The 22,631-nt window shown below is 46.6% G+C and overlaps 1 protein-coding gene across 4 annotated transcripts in view; it reads left to right on the forward strand.

Annotated features, from left to right (window-relative positions):
- Insr (insulin receptor) overlaps nt 1-22,631 on the forward strand; it is a 141,433-nt gene that overhangs the window by 80,619 nt on the left and 38,183 nt on the right. For all 4 annotated transcript variants that reach the window (XM_076560076.1, XM_076560077.1, XM_076560078.1 and 1 more), the window contains exons 4-9: nt 7,654-7,802; nt 9,409-9,553; nt 12,897-13,111; nt 16,145-16,271; nt 17,472-17,728; nt 20,780-20,947. In XM_076560076.1, the coding sequence (XP_076416191.1) occupies nt 7,654-7,802; nt 9,409-9,553; nt 12,897-13,111; nt 16,145-16,271; nt 17,472-17,728; nt 20,780-20,947 (1,061 nt within the window). The remainder of the gene's footprint in view (nt 1-7,653; nt 7,803-9,408; nt 9,554-12,896; nt 13,112-16,144; nt 16,272-17,471; nt 17,729-20,779; nt 20,948-22,631) is intronic.

A 22,631-nucleotide genomic window follows, 5' to 3' on the forward strand; every position in this document is an offset into this window, starting at 1 on the left:
CGTTTATTGAAGTTGTTGATTCATTTGGACTTGAATTTTGTGCAAGGTGATAGGTACGGGTCTATTTACATTCCTCTACATGCAGCATCCAGTTTGATCAGCACCATTTGTCGAAGATGTCTTTTCCCCCAGTGTCTATGTGTGGCATCTTTGTGCGTAGGTTGGCTGGGTTTATGTCTGGTCACTGTGCTTGTTTTTATACCAATACCATGCTGTTTTCACTACTACGGATCTGTAGTACAATCTGAGGTCGGGGATGGTGATACCTCCAGCATTCTTTTGTCGTTTAGGATGTTTAACTATCCTTTTGTGTGTGTGTGTTTCTATATGAATCTGAAAATTGTTTTTTCAGTTTCTGTGAAGAATTAACTGTGGTGGGATTTTTGATGGGAATTGTGTTGAATCTGTAGATTGCTTTTGGTAGGATGGCTATTTTCGCTCTATTAATTTTGCTGATCCATGAGCATGGGAGATCTTTCCATCTTCTGATACCTTCTTCAGTTTCTTTCTTCAGTGTCTTAAAGTTTTGATTATACAAGTTTTCCACTTGCTTGGTTAGAGTTACCCCAAGATATTTTATTTATTTGCTTCTTTAAGCTTACTGTGAAAAGTTTTATTTCCCTGATTTCTTTCTCAGTCTGTTTGTCACTTATATTTAGGAAGGCCGAGTGTTTGTCGTCAGCTGTAGGAGTTTCCTGGTACAATTCTTAGGGTCACATAAGTACACTATCATATCATCTGCAAATAAAGATACTTCTTCCTTTCCAGTTTGTATCCCCTTGATCTCCTTAAGTTGTCCTGTTGCTCTAGGTAGAACTCCAAGTACTATATTGAGTAGGTATGGAGAGAGTGGTCAGCCTTGTCTTGTCCCTGATTTCAGTGGAATTGCTCTGAGTTTCCTTCCATTTAAGTTGAGGTTGGCTGGGGGCTTGCTGTAAATCACACCCTTGTGTCCCTGATCTCTCCAGGTCTTTTATCATGAAGGAGTGTTGGATTTTGTCAAAGGCCTTTTCTGCATCTAATGAGATGGTCATGTGGTTTTTTTCTTTCAATGTGTTTATATGGTGGATTAAAGTATGTTGAACCATCTTTGCACCTGTGGGATGAAACCTACTTGGTTAGGGTGAATGATCTTTTCTATTTGTTCTTAGATTCAGTTTGCAGGTATTATATTGAGACTGTTTGCATCTGTGTTTATAAGGGAAGTTGGTCTGTAATTTGTTAGGTCTTTATGTGGTTTAGGTATCAGAGTAATTGGGTTTGTTTAAAGAACTGGGCAACATTCCTTCTGTTTCTTTGAAAGTCAGCTAGAATTCTGTGCTAAAGTCAGTTAGCCCTGGACTTTTTTTATTTTTGTGGTTGGGAGACTTTTAATGACTGCTTCTATTATACTAGGAGTTATAGGTCTATTTAAATTGCTTAATTGATCTTTGTTAAGAGGTATGTATTGAGAAAATTATATATATTTATTTATATATTTACATATTATTTATATATAAATGTATATATATTTACATTTTCTAATTTGGAGTGCAAGTTTTTAAAGTATGTATTTATGATTCTCTGGATTTCCTTGGTGTCTGTAGTTATGTCCCACCTTTTTGTTTCTAATTTTGTTAATTTGGATATTCTCTCTATGCCTTTTTGTAAATTTGTCTAAGGGTTGCAATCTTACTGATTTTTTTTCAAAGAACCAACACTTTGTTTCATTGATTATTTCTATTTTTTGTCTCTGTTTTATTCATTTTAGGCCAGAGTTTGATTATTTCTTGCTGTATACTCCTTTTGGATATGATTTCTTCTTTTTATTCTAGAGCTTTCAAGTATGCTATTAAGTATGAGATCTCTTCATTTTTTTTTTTTTTTTACATTTTAATTTCAATTTTTTAATGGAACTTAGATCTATATGAACTTGCCTTTTAGGACTGCCTTTGTTGTGTTATATAAGCTGGTAGATGTGTTTTGATTTAAAGTCTTTAATTTCTGTCTCGACTCATTTCTCATTCAGTGGAGAGCTGTTCAGTTTCCGGAGTTTGTAAACTCTCTGCTGTTTCTCTGTTGTAGATATCCAGCTTTGATCCGCGGTGGTCTGATAGGATGCAGGTGTTGCTTTGAGGTTTTTGTGTCTGTTGGATTTGCTTTATGTCTGCATATGTTGCCAGTTTTGGAGAAAGTTACATAATTATGTTTCAGGGAAGAAGGTATATTCTTTTGAGTTTCGGCAAAATATTTTGTCAATATCTGTTAGGTCCATTTGGTTTAAGGCATCAGTTAGCTCCAGCATTTCTTTTTTAGTTTTTGTCTGGATGACCTGTCTACTGATGGGAGTGGGTCCTGAGGTGTCCCACTGTCACTGTGTGAGGGTCCATGTGTGATTTAAGTTGTAGCAGTGTTTCTTCTTGAACTCGAGAGCCCTTGTGTTTGGTGCATAGATATTAAGAATCACAGTGACCCCTTGATGGAATTTCTGCGGTGAGTATGTAGTGTCCCTCTCTATTCTTCTGATTAGTTTTTGTCTGAAGTCTATTTTGTCCGATATTAAAATGGCTACATTGGCTGGCTTCCTAGGTCCGTTTGCTTGGAATCTTTTCCTATCCCATTACCCTGAGGTGATGTCTGTCCTTGATGTTGAGGTGTGTTTCTTGGATGCAGCTGAAGGATGGATCCTGTGTTCACATCCATTCTGTTAGTCTGTGTCTTTTTATTGGAGGATTGAGACCATCTACATTGAGAACTATTGATGAGCAGTGTTCTTTGATTCCTGCTGTTTTGTTGTGGTGGTGTGTCCCCCTATTTGATTTGCTGTTATTTATTCCCTGTGTTTTCTTGGTTGTTGTTAGCCTCTTTACGTTGACATTTATAATACTGCTTAAATTTAATTAATCATGGATTGTCTTTCTTTTTCCATCCTTGTGATTGGTAGTTTTCCTGGGTGTAGTATGCTGTGGTCCTTTAGAATGTGTAGAACATCTGTCTAGGCTCTTTTGGGCTTCACAATCTCCACTAAAAATTTAGGTCTTATTCTAATACAGCAGTGTTTCTCAACCTGTGGGTTGCAGCCTTTGGGGGTCACATATCAGAGATCCTGCATGTTAGATATTTACATTACTAGTCATAACAGTAGCAAAATTACAGTTAAGAAGCAGCAACGAAGTCATTTTATGGTTGGGAGCCACTACAACGTGAGGAAGTGTATTAAAGGATTGCAGCATTAGGAAGGTTGAGATCACTGGTTTATATGTTATTTATTCCGTTTTCTGCACAGCTGTGTAATGAGTCTTTTTCTGTCCTGCCAGTCAGCTCCCAAATAATGACATGAAGACTTCTTATTAATTATGAATGCTTGGCCAATAGCTTAGGCTTGTTCCTAACTAGCTCTTATCACTTAAAATAGCCCATTTATATTAATTTGTGTTTTATCTTCCCAGAGTCTTCTCTGTCTCTGGAAGTCCCACCTAACCTCTGCCTGCCTAGCTATTGGCTATTCAGCTCTTTATTAAGCAAATTGGCAAAGATACATCTTTACAGTATAAGCAAATATTCCACAACAGCTGGTAATAGTGTCATTTTGTGCTGGTGTCTATGCATCCGGGTGGTGTTTTAGGTGATTCTAGGTGCTGATGTCTGGTCTTGCCTTTGTCAAGTGGCTGTTCTGTTCCTTGGTTTCTGTTGTCTTCTGTGGGTCCTAGGAACGTGTGATGGCTGTGGACTGTCTTGTTGGGAGTGCTTCCTCAGGCTGGTGGGTGGCAGAGAGCAGCAGAGGTAGGCTAGGTGAAGAGACTGAGAGGGGCTTCAGGAGAGAGCTAAGGGATCCTGTTCATGCCTAGAGGTGGTGTTCCAGGGATTTGGAGGTGTGGGAAGAGGGGATTCTGCAAGTAGGTTGCAGTAAGGCAAAGAATTGTCTAGGGAGACAGGAGTCTCAGCGGAGCCCTGAGCCTGAACCAGGAGTTGGAGTCTCCAGTGAACGGAGTTGAGTTGTAAAGTCCTGGTAAGCAGGATTTTATAGGGCTGAGGGTGAGAATGGAGAGATCATGAATGATAACGGGAAGGATAGTGTGATTCACCTGCCTGAGTCCATAGTGTGTGTGGTCACTGGGGGTCCCAGTAGAGAGTTTTTCTAGGTATTAGGGGCTGACACAGAGGAATGGGGATGGGCTAGAAGTAGGGATTGAGAGGGTCCACAGTGTTAGGAAAGCTGGGTCTGCACCAAGGTTTGGGTGAGTCCTCAGGCACTGGAGTTAGGGAGTAAGGACAGGGACGAGACTGGAGAGGTTGTAATGGAGGACCAGAAGGAGAGAGGGGATTGCTTGCCTGAGTCCCAGCCAGGGATGGAATGTGATTCTTGGGGTTGTAAAGAGCAGAGTTCTGGAAACCCACATAGATTCATTGAAACACCCCACCAGCTATGGGCACACCAAGGTGTTTGGCAGGATGAGGAACTACTTCTTTCTGAAACAAGGAAACTCAGATATTTTGGGTATGTGTTTAGTTTGCAAAGTATGTGTGCATGAGTGCTTGCAAATGTGTGTGTATCAGGAAGGGGTAATTATCTAAAGTCTTTCTCTCTTCTTTGGCTGCCTCTTCTGTTCCAGCCCAGATGTTTGCACAGTGTCTGGGGTTAGTATCAGACTTCACACGTTCAAGGCTCAGTACCTTCCGAGGCTGCCCTGATTTCTGACATCAGCAGTACTTCAGAGAGCCCCAGAACACCCACGCTTCTGACCAGCTGGTTGTAAGTTTAGGAGCTTCCCTGGAATGGCTTAGAACTGAAATAAAGAATGGAGAAACTGCACATGGGCACACATCAGTGTCCCGCACATTTGTGACAGTACGAGACTGGAGGATCATGTCAGGAGTCCCGCTCTATCACTCTCCACCTGCTGCTTGGGTTAAGGTCTCTCACTGAACCTGGACCGGGACCCGGTGATCCTCCTGTCTGTGCGCCCCACCCCACCACCCAGGGCTCGGGGTCTAGGTGCACCGCCACACCTAACGTGTGAAAATGTGGGTGCTGGGGACTTAGCATCAGGTCCTTTGCTTGTGCAGCCAGCACACTCACATCCCGAGCCACCTCATCTGAGGTGCCTGAGATGGATGCTTAGAGACCATCAGGAGCGGTCATGGGAGATGAGCTTGTACACCAGTCGTGGTTGACAGGTTTTTGTTTTGTTTGGTGGTTTGTCATTCTTTTGAGATAGGGTCTCACTGTGCAGATCAAGCTGGTCTCAAGGTGGCAGTGGTCTGCAGTGCTGTGTGTGTGTGTGTGTGTGTGCGCATGCGCATGCATGTGTGTGTGTGTACGTGTGTGTGCAGGAGGCCATCACAGTGCATATACAGAGGTCTGAGGACAACTTAGCTCTCTTCTTCCACCATGTAGGTCCTGGGGATTGAACTCAGCTTGGTGGGAAGCGTCTTTACCCTAGGAGCTGTCTCAGCACTGGAGTGCTGGAACCACATATGCAAATCCCCCACACCCGCCTGGGACCAACTGTGCGACCTGACAGTGGTTGAGACTTTCATAGTCCCTGTCTTGTAGGAAGAGGGGAGACGAGTGAAAAGATGGACGCCTGTGGCTGGGCAGTTAGCTGCATCAGCAGGCAAGCACAGAGACCCGAATTCAACCACTCAAACGCACATAAAATATTATTTTAGAAACCCGAATATGATGGCGTGCACTTATGACCCCAGTTCTGGGAAGGAGGAGACAGGAGGAGACAGCCCTGGAATTCACTGGCCAGCCAGCACAGGCCTGTCAGCAAGTTCCAGGTTCAGTTGAGAGACAAGTTGGAAGGCACCTGAAGAATGACACATAAAGTTGACCTCTTATCTTTGTAAAGATGTGTGAGCGCACCCCCAACCCCCAACATCCCCCCCCCATGCACACACGTATGCGCATGGAATCCTATCATGTGGTCAGTGATTCCATGAACCATGCCTAAAGGATGAGATTCCAGGAAAAACTCTACAGGCTGGGGAGACCGCTCAGTTGGTAAAGTGCTGACTTCCGTTTGAGCCCTAGCACCCTTGGGAAAAGCTGAGCGTGGTGGTCTGTGCTTGTCATACCAGCACTGGAGAGGTGTGGCGCTGTCAGGTCTGCCCTGTGCAGAAAATGAAGGAAGTTTCTTACATCAGGAAAGTAGGGTGGTGTTTTTTTTTTTTTTTTTTTTTTTTTTTGTGTGTGTGTGTGTGTGTGAGAATGTGGATGTATATGGGTGTGCTCATGTTGGTGTGTGTGTGTTCGGATGTGGGGAGGTCGGAGGACAACCTCAGATTCTTCTCCGAACCCTACCCACTTTCTTTGAGAGGGGGTCTCTTACTGGCTTGCTCACCTGCTAGCTTAGGCTGGTGGGTCAGTGAGCACCAGGAGTCCATCTTCTCCTCCGTGCTGATCTTACAAACAGGTAACAGCATGTCTGCTATTTTTTAAAACATCTTTCATTACATCTTTACATATTGATTTTGTGTGAGCTTCACGATCAGTTGGCAGTTTGCGGTTCTCTGTCCCCCTTTCACCGTGTGGGTCCCAAGGACTGAACTCAGGTTGGCAGACTTGGTGCTTGGCTGCAAGTCCCTACCCTTCGAGCCGTCTCTCCAGCCAATGCCTGGCGTTTTTATGTGGGTTATGAGGGTTCAACCCAGAGTCTCATACTTGTGAGGAAAACACTCCACTGACTGAGCCGTCTCCCAAACCCTGGGCAATGGTTTTGTGATTTTTTTTTTTAGGGGATGATTGGTTGTTCTAAGTATGTGGGAAGCATTTGACAATGTCTGGAAATATTTTTGGTTGTGGCAACGTGGAGATGGGATGCTGTTGGTATTGATTATAGCTTGGGAATCCTGCTCTGCATCCTGTACTGTCCATGGGTGTCTCATTACCACTGTGAAGATATACTGGGTTTCAGTTATTTGGAGTGCTATACCAGTGACTTTTCTGTTACTGTGATAAAACAGTCTGACCAAAAGCAACTTAGAGGAGGAAATGCTTATTCCAGCTTATACTGCCTGCTCACAGTCTATCCTCAAGAGAAGTCAGGCAGAAGTCTGAAACAAACACAACTGAGCAGTGGTTCTCAACCTTCCTGATGCTGTGACCCTTTAATACAGTTCTTCATGTTGTAGTGACCCCCAACCATAACATTGTTTCATTACTACTTTATAACTGTAATTCTGCTGCTGTTATGAATCGTAATATAAATATCTGATATGTAGGATATCTGATATACAACCCCCCAGAGGATTGTGACCCACAGGTTGGAAACAGCTGCCATAGAGCAATGATGCTGGCTGAGTTTCTGGCTCACATACAGCTACTTTTCTTATACAGCCCAGGCCCACCTGCCTAGGAAATGGTGCCACCCACAGTGGGCTGGGCCTTCTCACATCAATCAACAATCCAGATAACTGCCACAGTCATGGTCATGGGCCAATCTGATCTAGGCAGTCCTCAACTGAGACCCCTCAAGATGACTCTAGGCTGTATCTTGCTGACAGCTGAAGCTAACTAGGACAAGGGCTGAGCTCAGTACATCTACCTTAGAGTAATAGATTAAGTCCACCGCTGAGTCCCAGTGAAGCATGCTGTATTCCAAATGGTGGGGGAAGGGACCCTGTGCACCTGATTGACCTATTTCTCTTTCTCTGATCTGCTCTCAGCTTGATGTGCACCCCGTGTCTGGGACCCTGTCCTAAGGTCTGCCAAATCCTCGATGGTGAGAAGACCATTGACTCTGTGACATCTGCCCAGGAGCTCCGAGGCTGCACTGTGATCAATGGCAGCCTGATCATCAACATTCGAGGGGGCAGTGAGTACTCCCAGGAGGGCCTGTCACTTACTGTACTCTGAGCGTGGAAGTGCATAGCCCAGGGGATTCCTCACTTTCCCTTCTCAACTTTCATGACCGTATTCACTTGGGTCCTGTGGTCTCAGCTACTCAGGAGGCTGGGATCGGAGGATTGTTTGAGTCTAGGAAGTTCAGACCGGCCTGGGTGACTTAATCTTATCTAAAGAAAAGAAACAACATAACAAACCAACAAAGAATACATCTTTCAGTGGCCCTCTAAGTAGGAGACTCATACTCGGAGTTGCCTCAAAATCCAAAATGAAAAGTTACTGGCTCTGTGTTTGCTGAAAATTCTTATTTTCCAATCTGCATCAGGAATCTGTATTCTTTTTAATTTTTTGTTAATGAATGTTTTGTCCGCATGTATGTATAATCACTGTGTCTGTGTGGTGTCCACAAAAGCCGGAAGTGGGCACTGCAGTTTCAGATGGTAGTGAGCTGCTGTGTGGGTGCTGGGAACTGAACCCAGGTCCTCTGCAGGAGCAGCAAGTGCTCTTAACTACTACTGAGCCATCTCTAGCCCCGGGAATCTGTGTTCTTGCCGATACGCACTGAGTCTGCGGGCTCACACTTGTTATCCCAGCACTCAGGAGATGGAGGTGGGAGGAGTTCAGGTTCATCCTTGGCTACAGTGTGAATTTGAAGACATAAAGAACAAGCCTCCAAGCTGGAAAAGCTTTACTGTGGGTAGGTCTGCAGGTCAGTAGGTAGAGTGCTTGCCTAGCACCCACGGGTTCAGTCCTCAGTACTATGTCTCTAGGGCACACTGGGAAAGCAGAGACCATGAAAGTCAGAAGTTCAAGGGTGTCTTTGGTTAGATAGCAAATTTGAGGCCAACTCGGGCTACATGAGACTTTGTTTCAAAAATAAAAAGAAATAAATAAAATAAAGCAAGCTTGCTGTATTGTAGATTTGCTTCAAACTCACTATGTAGCCATGGGTAACTTTCATGCCTAATCTTCCTGTCGTCACATTCTGAGTGCTGGGATAAAAGAAGGGCAGGAACACACACACACACACACACACACACACACACACACACACACACACACCAGGAGGGCATGAACACACAGATAGACAGACAGACAAACACACACACACACACACACACACACACACACACACACACACACAGACCAGGAAGGCAGGAACACACACACCCCAGGAGGGCATGAACACACAGACAGACAGACAGACACACACACAGACACACACACACAGACCAGGAAGCAAGGAACACACACAGACACACACACTCCAGGAGAGCATGAACACACAGATAGACAGACACACAAACCAGGAAGGCAGGAACACACACACACACACACACACACACACACACACACATACACACATACACACACACACACTAGGAAGGCAGGAACATACACACATACACACAACAGGAGGACAGGAACACAGACACACAGACACATAGACACACACACAGACACACACAGACACACAGACACACACACACACACACACACACACACACACACACACACACACACGGGCTGGATAAAAATTCCTGCAGTCTCTCATGGGTGCTTCCTCCTTTTTGTAGACAACCTGGCAGCTGAGCTGGAGGCTAACCTTGGCCTCATTGAAGAAATCTCAGGGTTCCTAAAAATCCGGCGCTCCTATGCTCTAGTATCACTTTCTTTCTTCCGGAAGCTACATCTGATTCGAGGGGAGACCTTGGAAATCGGGTATGTGCACCTGGCTGTGTTTGTGGCTGCCAACCAAGGAAGTTAGGCATGAGGAGGCAGCATGGGGGGAGGGAAGATGGCTCACCAGATAAACTGCTTACTTTGCGACATTAAGACCTGAATTTGACCCCAAGTTTAAAAAGGGGGGCTACTAGTGTTGGGGACCCAAGACAGGTGGACCCCTGGGACTCCTGGCCAGCCAATCCTCACCTTCTTATCAGGTTGGAGGCCAGTGAGAGACCCTGGCTCAGAAAACTACGGTGGAGGAGGCATGAGGGATGGCAGCCAGGTTTTCCTCCGTCCTCCACACTCAGGAGCACATACATGTAAACGTAGCCATGCATGTGTGGGTGCACGCACAGACGCATACACACAGACACATTCACACACACTCAAAATTTAGGACTTTTTTTTTTAAAGATTTATTTATTTACTATGTATACAGTGTTCTGTCTGCATGTATGTCTGCAGGCCAGAAGAGGGCACCAGATCTCATTACAGATGGTTGTGAGCCACCATGTGGTTGCTGGGAATTGAACTCAGGACCTCTGGAAGAGCAGCCAGTGCTCTTAACTGCTGAGCCATCTCTCCAGCCCAGGACTTTTTGAAAACCCAGCTGAGCCAAAACGAAGTGTCTTTTAGGTGTTAGTCCCTGTGACATTCCTGATCCTCATCTAGCCGAGAAATACAAAGTCTACTCTACAGTCTTCCTGGGGGAACCAGAGGGTGCTGGCTGGGGTTTGCTAATGGCGTGTGCATCTGTCAGAGCTGCTCTGAGGATGGAGTGTGATAAATACCCGGTCACAGCCATGTTTGAAAACTTATTGGTTCTGTTAATACAAAACTCCTACTCTGACCTCGGAGGGGTAAGAGAGAATTTATTTTCGAGTCAATTATTAGTAGCATGGCCCAGGAACACTGATAAAGGTAATCCCAAACTACATATTCCAGTGTAGTGACAATCTCATGCAGTTTTTATAGTAATAGAATACAAAGTCACAAACCAAGGCACTTTGAAAGGACAGTGGTAGAAACATTGAAGAGATGAGTAGCAATAAACCAGGAAGTCTCTGTTCAGATGTCATCTGATGACATTCTTGGTCTTTGATTGATGGAAGCTAATGGTCCGATGTGCTAGTACATTCCAAAAGGTTTACATGCCAGTCACGAGGACGTTAGTCAGGCTCAGAGGTGGGCAAGGAGTGGCCGTTAAGGGGTTAAAGGCAGACCAGGATAAATCGTAGTTAGGCTTTGGACCTGCAACACTCCAACCTCTCCACAGTTATTAAAATTTTAATCAACTAATCAGCCCTGTAGACGGTTCAACATCAGGTGTTATGTCCATGGTGTCCCCGCCTCCCTCCCCCCAGGAACTTTTTTCACCAGCGTCTTAATGGAGACTGCACCTGCGTTGAGATGTTCATCTTTCCTGGCCCCTGGAATTCCACCTCCTCCAGGCTTCCTCCCAGCCACCCGGGTGTCCTTTCTCATTTCCCTCTCAGTCCCCATTCATTTTCTGAGCTGGAGTGTGGGCTCCCAGTCATGGCCCGAGTCTTGGGATCTCGCTCTACATAAGCCGAAATACTGAGTCCTGATTCTCTTCTTCCCCACCACCCCAAGCCTGTCTCTGTAGCTTGGCCCAGGTGACCTCTGGAAGCGTCAGGCACAGCAAGTGCCCTTCTGACACATTATCCGTCCTTGTTTCTGGGACTCTCCACATCCCACAGACCCCGCTTAGGCTGATCAACCAAACAAATCCAGCGTGTGGTGCTCTGAAAAGTAGAGGTGGACTCATGAGCACGAGGATCATTGAGAAATGCAATGGAGAAGTTAGATTCTGTGTTTCTCAGGGCACAGACGGGTGCCTTGTCTCCAGTCCTGCAGCTGTCAAAGGAACAGCAACTAGGGAAAGGGGCGGAAGGCCACTCTGGGTGGCTCTGCCGGTCCACGCTGTGTCGTAAAGCAGAGCTACCCAGCTGGGCACCTGGGAGGTGGAAGCAGGCTAATCTCAAGGCCAGCCTGGCCTGGTCTGTGCAGTGATTTCTAAGTCCAGCCCAGGCTACAGAGTGAGACCGTGTCTCAAAACCATTTAAAAACAGACAGACAGACAGACAGACAGACAGACAGGAGCACAACACAAAACCAAACCAAACATGCTTGAAAACTTCCATACTTTTTGTCGCCAAACTTGATTTCTGTTTCTATTTTTATTGTCAGACCTGGGTCACAGCCCCCCATCCCCATCCAAAACCCAGTCTGACCCTCACCTCCGCTTCCCCTCTACCTCTTCCTGTGGTATTGTGTTCCCCAAAATATTGTGCACCCTAATAAACTTATCTGGGGTCAGAGACAGAACAGCCACTAGATACAAAGGCTAGAAAATGGTGGCACTCAAACCTTTAATCCTAGCACTCCAGAGGTAGAAATCCCTCTGGATCTCTGTGAGTTCAAGGCCACATTGGAAACAGCCAGGCATGGTGACACACGCCTTTAATCCCAGAAAGTGAGTCTTTAATCCCAGGGAGTGATGGTAGAAGGCAGAAAGATATATAAGGTATGAGGACCAGAAACTAGAAGAATTTGGCTGGTTAAGCTTTTAGGTTTTGAGCAGCACAGTTCAGCTGAGAACCATTTGGATATGAGGACACAGAGGCTTCCAGTCTGAGGAGACAAGATCAGCTGAGAAGTTGGCCAGATTCATGCTACATCTTCCTCTTCCTCTGTCTTTGCCTCCTCTTTCTTCTTCAGCTCCTTTTCTTCTCCCTTATTTTGTCATATTGGGAGTTAAATCTGGTGCCTGGTGCATGCTAGGCAAGCACTCACCCCATGACCCACAGTCCAGCCCCTCACTGGGGGATTCTAGGCAGAGGCTCTACCCCTGAGCCACACCCCTAGTCCCTCACTGGGGGATGCTAGGAGAGTGTTCTTCATATTCCTGGCCATGAAGACTTGTCAACTTCCTTGTTCTCCACAGTCCCAAAGATAATTTTTGAGTCTGTGCTAAACACGTGGCTAGAACTAGGCCTTTAGCACCGAAGAGGGTCACCTCCAGGCATGGCCCTCGTTACCTAGTTTTTCATTTTACTTAACTATGATATTTAACATTTTTGAGAATTTCTTATACACATATAGTGTATTTTTTTTTTATCACAACCAGCCCTTACACCTCCCTCTTTCTCCTCATAGACCCACCCCACCCCGACTCCCTCTCAAGTTCATTTCTTCTTTTTTTTTTTTTTTAAACAAAATTACAACCCATTGAGTGTGCTTTGTGGCCCCCGCCATCTTGGAATAGAAGAAGATGGGCTGGGGAGTGACTGGCAGTGTATGTGTGTCTCTGTAGGAACTATTCTTTCTACGCCTTGGACAACCAGAACCTCAGGCAGCTCTGGGACTGGAGCAAACACAACCTCACCATCACTCAGGGCAAGCTCTTCTTCCACTACAACCCCAAACTCTGCTTGTCGGAGATTCACAAGATGGAAGAAGTTTCCGGAACTAAGGGCCGCCAGGAGAAGAACGACATTGCCCTGAAGACCAATGGGGACCAGGCATCCTGTAAGTCCATTCATCCTTCTGTCCCCAGTGCCTGCCCTCTGCCAGCCACTGTCCCAGCCCCCAGGAAAGTGCCATTGTCCTTTGTTGAGCTACAGCTTTCTGTGAGAGGAATTTTAAAATAACAAAGGCAGTTGTGTGTATGTATGTGCATGTGTGTATGTGCGCGCGCACGTGTGTGTGTGTGTGTGTGTGTGTGTGTGTGTGTATGCATGCATGTCTGTGTACAGGTGTGTGTGTGTGCGTGCGCACATGTGCATGTCTGTGTACAGGTGTGTATGTGTGTGTGTATGTGTGTGTGTGCGCATGTGTGTGCGCGCGCGTGTGTGCGCGCGTGTGCATACATGTCTGTGTACAGATATGTGTGTGTGTGCGCGCACACGTGCATACATGTCTGTACAGATATGTGTGTGTGTGTGCGCACACGTGCATACATGTCTGTGTACAGATATGTGTGTGTGTGTGTGTGTGTGCACGCGCGCGCGCGCGCGCGCGCGTGCACACACACATCTGTGGAGGACAGAGGACCTCAGCTGTCATTCCCTAGGCATCAGCCACTGTTTTTCTTTTTTAGTAGATAGGGTTTCTTGCTGCCCGGAGCGCACCAATAGACTTTGTGGGCTGCAGAGAACCACAGGATCCGTCTTTCCGACTTTTTCAGTGCTGGGTTAGGAGTGTACATCACTGTCTTAGTCAGTGTCCTATCGCTGTGAAGAGACACATGACCAAGGCAGTTCTTGTAAAGGGAAGCGTTTAATTGGGGGCTGGCTTGCAGCTTCAGAAGCTCAGTCCATTATCATCATGGTGGGGAGCATGGGGGCAGACAGGCAAGCATGGGGCTGAGAGCTTACATCCTGACCCATCGGCAGCAGTAGAGAGGAGAGAGAAAGTAGGCCTGGCATGGGCTTTTTAACCTCAAACCCCCATCCCATGACACACCTCCTCCAACAAGGCCACGCCTCCTAATCCTTCCCAAATATTTCCACTGGGGACCAAGCATTCAAACATATGAGCCTATAGGGGCCATTCTTATTCAAACCATCATATTCCACTTCCTGTCCCCCATAGGTTTGAAGCCATATCATAATGCAAATCAAAAGCCTCTATGGTTTTCCACAGTCTCAACTCTGTTTAAAAATCCGAAGTCTCTCCTGAGACTCAAGGCAGTCTCTGAAATATAACCCCCTGTAAAATCAAAATAAAAAAGCATATCACATACTTGCAACATACAGAGGCAGAGGATATCCTTACCATTCCAAAAGGGAAGAAAGGGAGCATAGTGAGGAAATACGGGACCAAAGCAAGCCTGAAAACCGGCTGGGCAAACTCCAAACTCTGTGTTAGATGGCTCTTCCTTTGCAGCTTTGCTGAACGCAGCACACTTCTCTCTCTCGGGCAGATGTCCCATGGTTCTAGCATCTCCAACATCTTGGGGTCTCCAGTGCCATTTAGACTTCATCCTCACAGCTCCACACAATGGCCTGGCCTGGCCTCCATGCAGGGACTCCCCTGTTTCACTAACTGGGGACCAGGCATTCAATCCTACGAGCCTGTGGGGGCCGTTCTCATTCAAACCACCACAGCTGTGACGACTGGAGGTTTTTTTTTTTTTTTCCTTTTTTTAAATGAGGGTTCTGGGGGTGAAACTCAGGTCCTCAGCCTTACAAAGCCCAAGTAAACTGTCTTCCCAGCCCGCAAGAGGCAGGCCTTATGTGTCTCATGTGAGTCAGTTGCACAAAGCACAGTGTGTGATGCCGCATAAACATAAAACTATGCTGAGGGTGTCAAGGTTGATGACATCTGCGGCAGTCTCGGTCACCTGGAAAGCAATGACAAGGTGAAGTTTGGGGCTGGAGAGATGGTTCTGTTGCTCTGACGAAAAGCATCTTGGGGGAGAAAGTGTCTATTTTATCTTATATTTCTAAGGCACAACCCATCATTCAGGGAGGTCAAGGCAAGAACCCAAGGCAGGAACTGAAGCAGAGACTATGGAAGAGTGCTGTTTGTTGTCAACTAATTTTCTTATATAGTCCAAGGCCACCTACCTAGGGATGGCTCTGTCCACAGTGGGCTGGGCCCTTCACATCAATCATCAATCCAAAAAAAAGTTTCACAGATATGACCATAGGCCAGTCTGATGGAGGAAGTTCTTCAATTGAGGGTCCCTCTTCCCAGGTATGTCAAGTTGACAACCAAGATTAGCCATCATACCTGCACATACATGAGCATGCATAAACATGCACACATACACATAAAAAAGACCTCAAACATGGCTGACTAGGTGTCCTTTTTACATTGGCATGGATCATCCACGAGTTACTTGAGCATCTTATTTGGTTGAGTCTTCAACACCTAATTGATCTGCTCACTTCCTTCCTACCTTTCAAACTCAGGAAGACCAGTTCTCTGCTTTTGTGGGTGAGACCCATGTAAGCAGATTATATACACCCCCCCCCCCCGTTTTAATTTTCAGCTTGACACAATCTAGAATCGCCTGCAAAAAGATAATTGTAACGGAGGAACTGTCCAGATCAGGTTGGCCTGTAGGCATGTCTGTGGAGCATTTTCTTGGTTGATGGTTGGTCATTTTGGTGGTTTTTCGCTGGCCTGGAGCTCATCAAGGAGGCTTTGCTGGCTTGGGGTTTGTTTTGACTGTTAGTTGAGGTGAGAAGAGCCATTTTATGGACTGGATCTTGAACAGTGTGAGAGTAGAGAAAGCTTGCTAAGTATAGGCAGCAAGCAGGCATCACCCATGCGTTCATCTCTCTCTGCTATTGGTGGATGATGAGCTGTGACTGACGGCTTGAGTTCCTGCCTGATTCCCCTGAAATGATAGATTCTGACCTGGAATTGTAGCCAAACAACTCTTCTCCCTCGAGTTGCTTTTTGTCCCAGTATTATATTACAAAATGAAACTAGGTCGTCTCCCTCCATCCCTCATTCGAATCCCTCCAAGAAGCGGGAGGTTGAATACATTGCTCTGAAGCGAATTACCAATTGCCTGACTTTTTTTTTTTCCCTCTTGAACTTTTCTAGGTGAAAATGAGTTACTTAAATTTTCTTTCATTCGGACATCTTTTGACAAGATCTTGCTGAGGTGGGAGCCCTACTGGCCCCCCGACTTCCGAGACCTCCTGGGATTCATGCTCTTCTACAAAGAGGCGTAAGTCAAAGGAGGTGGACTATTCATTGTGCTCCTTGTTGCAGGGACAGACACAGCCCTTAGGGAGGATTTGTCTTGACTCACAGCTTGTGTGGTGGGGATGTCATGGTAGCATGAATCAGCTGGATACATTGCATCCACAGTCAGGATGTGGAGAGATGAACTGGTGCTCAGTTCACACTCTCCTTTAAAATTAGATACTATTCTAAGTGTATGGTTTTAAGTTTCTTTTATATTTATGCAGTGTATTTTGATCATATCCATCCACCACTTTCTTCCTCCAACATGCACTGGTGTGTCCACTCCATTGCCCTCCTATCTTCATGTCCTCTCTGGTGTTGGCAATTCACTAACCTGAATCCGGTTAGTGCTGCCCACCTGTGCATGCGTGTGGAGCTATCCGCCGGAGACTGAGCAACCTACCAGTGTCCATGTTCCCAAAGGGGAGTGACTTAGACTCCCTTAGCAGCTACTCCACCACCCATGCTGGAATGTTGACTGGTACAGGCAACCACAGCTGGTCTGAGTGATGTGTGCAGCAGCCATACCATGTCCAGAAGTCAGCATTTCACAGCTCTCCTACCCATTATCCAGTGTTCTCTTCTGGCCCCCGAAGGCACATGCATACAATTACACACACTCGGATACACATTCACACTTTTCAGAAAGCCATGAATTTTGGAATGTACTTGAAATCCCATCTCTGAGGAAGCAGAAATGGGCAGATCTTTGGGGTCTCTGGCTAGTTAGCCTAGCCTATGAGGTGAATTTCAGGCCAGACATGATCACTCTGTCTCAAAACACAAGGTTGGAATCAAGTGTGAATGTCATTAATCCCAACACTGAGGAGACAAGAGGCCGGCAGACTTCTGTGAGTTTGAGGACAGCCAGGACTGGAGTCTGTCTCAACAAGAAAAACAAAACAAAACAAAAAACAAAAAACAAGATAGATGGCACCTGATGGTATCCTCCAGGTCCATGCACATACACTTATAACGTGCATTACACACACACACACACACACACACACACACACACACACACACGCACACGCACACACACACATGCACACACGCACACCAAACCAAAGAGGAAAGAAGGGAGCCTCTATCTCGTGACCCTCCAAGGCCCCCACTCTACTTAGTGCTTCGATTGACATCTACACAGTGGCAGCTTACCTCCCCCTCTTGTTTTTCAAAGCCCTTATCAGAACGTGACGGAGTTTGATGGACAGGATGCTTGTGGCTCCAATAGCTGGACTGTGGTCGATATTGACCCTCCCCAGAGGTCCAACGACCCCAAGTCTCAGACCCCGAGCCACCCTGGGTGGCTCATGCGAGGCCTCAAGCCCTGGACTCAGTATGCCATCTTTGTCAAGACCTTGGTTACCTTCTCTGATGAGCGCCGGACCTACGGAGCCAAAAGTGACATCATCTACGTGCAGACAGATGCCACCAGTAAGTGTGTCCTGTGAATATGGGTTTGCTGTGGAACTGACTCTCTGGCCTTTGGTAGGCAATTTGGTGATGTCCTGTGACAGGCTTTCTTCTGTGGTCGGCGTCTGGAGGAGCTAAGGGCTGAGGCTTATATTTTCAGAGGATAACCTGGTAGCCATGAACTACCTCAGAGTTCAGGAGTTCACGCTTGGGCTGGGAAGATGGTTCAGTGAGCAAGATTGTGTGCTGTTCCCATCAATGACATGGAACGCTGGGTATGGCCACGTTCATGCCTCAGAGTCCTGGGCGTCAGGGGTGACCATGTGCATGTCTGTAACCCCAAAGCACTGTGGCCCAGGGGTGACCATGTGCATGCCTGTAACCCCAGGATCCTGTTTTGAGAGAGAAGGTAGACAGTGATAGAATAAGGTGCCTGACTTCCTCCTCTGACCTCAGCATGTGCACAGACACTACACATCTAACACACACATGCACACATACACACTTCACATAATAACACACACACTACAATTAACACACACACAGCACATATAACACAATACTATATGTAACACATGTTCACACATGCACACCTATCTATCTCATGTAAATGCTCACATATCACATATAACACACACGCACAGGCACCACATATAACACACACACATACTGCATGTAACACTCACATAGACACCACATGTAACACACATATATGTGTATAACCACCACATATAATGTGCTCACACACCACATATGACATACATGTACATGCACATTAGTACACATGCACACACACCACACATGCACACACATAAACACATGCATGTACATATATACACAGAAAACGTGTACATACATATAACATGCACATACACATATAACACCAAACACATGTAGCACATACCTTCTTGAACTCAGACCAGCTGTGATTACCTGCACAAGACTGTCTTCGACATCTGTCACGGGGAGGGAGAGGCAGAGCATGGTGGTGCCCACCTTTAATCTTGCCCTTGAGAGGCAGAGGTAGACGGATGTCTGTGAGTTCAAGCCCAGCCTGGTCTAAGTAGTGACTTCTAGGCCATCCTGGGCCACACAGTGAGAGCTGTCAATCAGCAAATAATTAAAAAAACGAGAGCTAGACCTGGTTATACACACCTGTAGTCTTATCACTTGGGATGCTGAGGCAAGAGAATTGCTGTGTTTGAGGCCGGGCTGGGCTACACATCAAAACCTTCTTACAACCTCAACACAGCACAAAGTAATAGTGAAATGCTTGGGAGATGCAGGCAGGTGGATCGGGAACTCAGGGTCTTCTCTATCTATGTATTAGGTTTGACGCCAACTGGACTGTGTGAGATTTAGCGCAAACACATCCAAACCAAGGAGAAACTCGCAGGAAATAACCACGAAAGAAGCTTCTCTTACTGTCTGTTACTTTACTTGTCCTGTTTTATTATGGCTGTTGTTATTTTCTGTTAGTTATGAATGAAGTTTATCATATGGGGGAACTGATGGTTCAGTGCTGCATGTGGTTTCAGATAGCCACTGCAGCTATGAAATGTGCCACGTAGACAAGGGGACTGCTGCATGCTTTCTCTATGCTGTCACGAAAACTTCAAACATGAAAATAATGCCTCCGTGTGCGCGCCTCGCTTCTACAAGGTGTAATCTTGTCTAACATGGAGAGAGTGCCTTCGTGTGAGCGCCTCGCCTCCACATGGTGTAATTTCACTCTCGTCTCCCCCGACCTTTAGTTTTCTATCTTTTTTCTTTAGGGTGTAGTGTCTCATAGCAACTTAGTTATTTTTCTGCCAGGATTAACTCCTCTTCTTAGCTAAGTAGTCTTCAAGTAGGGAAAATTCTGTGCCTCCCAAGGAAGGGAGGACGCCTGGCAATGTCCGGTCACAGCTGGGAAGAGGAGTGGCTGACAGGGAGTTGTCTGCCCCACATGTCACATGCACAGAGTAAGCAGCCCCTCACAGCTCACAGGCTCTGCTGCTCCAGCTTCCTCACCAGACACTTCACTAGAAGCTCTCACCTTGCATCTACCGAGATTAGTTCCCAGAAACTTCTACCTTCCTGGTCTTTGCACACTTTTTGCTTTTGCCTTGAGAGCTCCGTGCCCTTCCTCTCCAACTCTCTCAGCCTCCAACATTCTGTGTGTGGCATATGCCGGAGGTCGACGTTGGAGTCTTCCTCAGTTGTTTTCTACCTTATGTATTGTGGCAGGGCCTCTCAACGAAGCCAGGGCTTGCTGATCTCTGCCTCTGGCTGCTGGGTTATAGGTAGGCTGCTACAGCCCTCGCTGCTGGGCGCTTCTGTGGGTGCTGCGGATCTGAACTGTCCTTATGCTTCTGTGGCAAGTGCTTTACCATTGGGCCATCTCCCTCGCCTCAGGTAGCACCGTTCTTCAGAGGGAGAGTTTAGGGTGACCTGAAGGCTGTTGCAGGACAGCCGAGTAGCACCATCTGGGTATGTGGCTTGGTTGGTAGAGTGCTTGCCCAGCTTGTATGAAGCCCTAGGTTAAATCCCCAGAACCACATAAACCAGGTATGGTGGTGCATGTCTTTCTTCCCAGCATATAGGAGGTAGGTAGGAGGATCCGGAGTTCAAGCACATCCTTGGCTACCTTATCAAGTTTGAGGCTAGCCTGGGCTACATGACAGCCTGTCTTAAAAACAAACAGATACAGTTCAATGATTTCAAGTGCTTTCAGTGACTGGGTTTGATTTTTGTGCCCATGTTAACCAAAATTCATCTCTTCCGTCGATTCTCTTTTGGCCCCAGGAACATCTTTCTAGTGCCCACAACAGCAAGAGCTTTGGCATCTGTCAGAGCCAAAGTCTGTGGAGTAAATGACACATGGTGGGCACATAATCCACAGCATGAATGGACGGACAGTCACTCCTGCCCGGGCTGGGCGAGCATTTAACCATGTCTGCTTTTCTCTGATGTTCAAGAACTCCAGCCAACAAAGCTGTGGATTCAGCTGGGCCACTTCCCACTGCTCAGGGGCACCCGACAGCTCACACACTCTCCCTCACGGCAGCTTGTTTCTTTTCTCCTTTACAGATCCTTCTGTCCCCCTGGACCCCATATCGGTTTCTAACTCCTCCTCTCAGATTATCTTAAAGTGGAAGCCCCCCTCCGACCCCAACGGCAACATCACTCACTACCTGGTCTACTGGGAGAGGCAGGCCGAGGACAGCGAGCTGTCCGAGTTGGATTATTGTCTCAAAGGTGAGCGCTGGCAGTTGTCATGGGGTTGGCAGTGTCCCGGTTCTCTCATGGGGACACAAGCCCCTTTTCCCGTTTTCCAGGGTGCCTGCACATGTACACACATACATGTGCACACATACTCATACTCCACTCTGTCTCACATAAGGCACACTTGTGTGTGTGTGCATGTATGTGTAGAGGTCAGAACAACTTTGGGTGTATGTCCAAGAATGCTGTATACCTTGTTTTTAAATTTTTTCTTGGTTTTTGAGACAGGCTCTCACAGAGACCACGGTGGACTTAAACTCACTGTTTAGCTGAGGAAGACACTGGGTTTTTTGCTCCTCCTGTCTCTCCCTCCTGAGTGTTGGAGCTACAGGACTATACCACCAGGCCGAGTTGTGCAGGGCCAGAGACTCAAGCCCAGGGCTGAGTGGGTGCTAACATTACACCACCAGAGCCACACCCCCATCCCATGTTTTCTCTGAATTAAAAATATTTTATTCCATTTATTTATTTACCTAGTTTCTCTCTGTGTGGACACACATGTGCTGTGGCATGTGTGGAGGTCAGAGGACAGCTCACACGAGTCTGTTGCCTTGTCAGCCACGTGGGTACCAGGGATCAAACTCAAGTGATCAGGCCTGGGGGCAAGCTCCTTCACCTGCCGAGTCGTCTCTCTAGCCCCTCTGTTTTTAAGATTTCAGTACCGTGCATTGAACCCAGGGCCTCGTGCGTACCAGGCAAGTGTTACCCCTGAGCTATAGCCCAGCCCTTGCCTTGTGGATTTTTATTTTTATTTGAGACAGGGTATTTCACTGTTTGGGTAAGCAGGCTAATCTGGCTAATGAGTGACCCTCAAGATTCCACCTTTTTCCACCTCACTGGGATTACAAATATACACCACCACAACCAGCTTTTCACATGGGTTCTGGGGATCAAACTCAGGTCTCTGTCTGAGCCATCTCCCTAGTGCGTACACATCTTTAGACATTGCACACGGATCCACACTCACCATCTCCCCAGTGCGCAGACATCTTTAGACATTGCACATGGATCCACACTCACCATCTCCCCAGTGCTCACACACATCTTTAAACATTGCACATGGATCCACACTCACCATCTCCCCAGTGCACAGACACATTTTAAGGCATTGCCTGTGAATGCAATTACCATCTCTCTAGTGCACACACACGTTAGACACTGACACAGACCCACACTCACCATCTCCCCAGAGCGCGTGCATGCACACACACACACACACACACACACACACACACACACACACACATTTTTGGACATTGCACATGGCTCCACATTTCGGAGGCTGCTGAAAATCCCAGACAGCGCTGTGTGACGAGCACTTTCCGCATGTTCAAAGCCCTGGGTTCAGTTCCCTGGCCTGTAGGACAAACAAGGACTAGATATATTGGTGGAACACATTCAGTGTTTCATTCAGCTGTGAACCACGCAGTGCACAGACATATATAAAATGTGTAGAAAGAAAATCTGAATAGCGACTGTCTTCACCCCTTCCCTGTGGTGGAAACATTCGGAATCTTTTCAGCACTGGTTGCAGTGGCTGAGGTGTGAGCGCACAAGCACAGTGGAGAAGCAGAGTGGACCGAGCTTACGGAGTAGCAGTCGTATCGACTGTCCTGGAGCTGCCGTTCATGGTCACTGTATTGTGTATCTAAAAGTG

Source organism: Peromyscus maniculatus, chromosome 23, assembly GCF_049852395.1.
Source record: "Peromyscus maniculatus bairdii isolate BWxNUB_F1_BW_parent chromosome 23, HU_Pman_BW_mat_3.1, whole genome shotgun sequence".
NCBI lineage: Eukaryota > Metazoa > Chordata > Mammalia > Rodentia > Cricetidae > Peromyscus > Peromyscus maniculatus.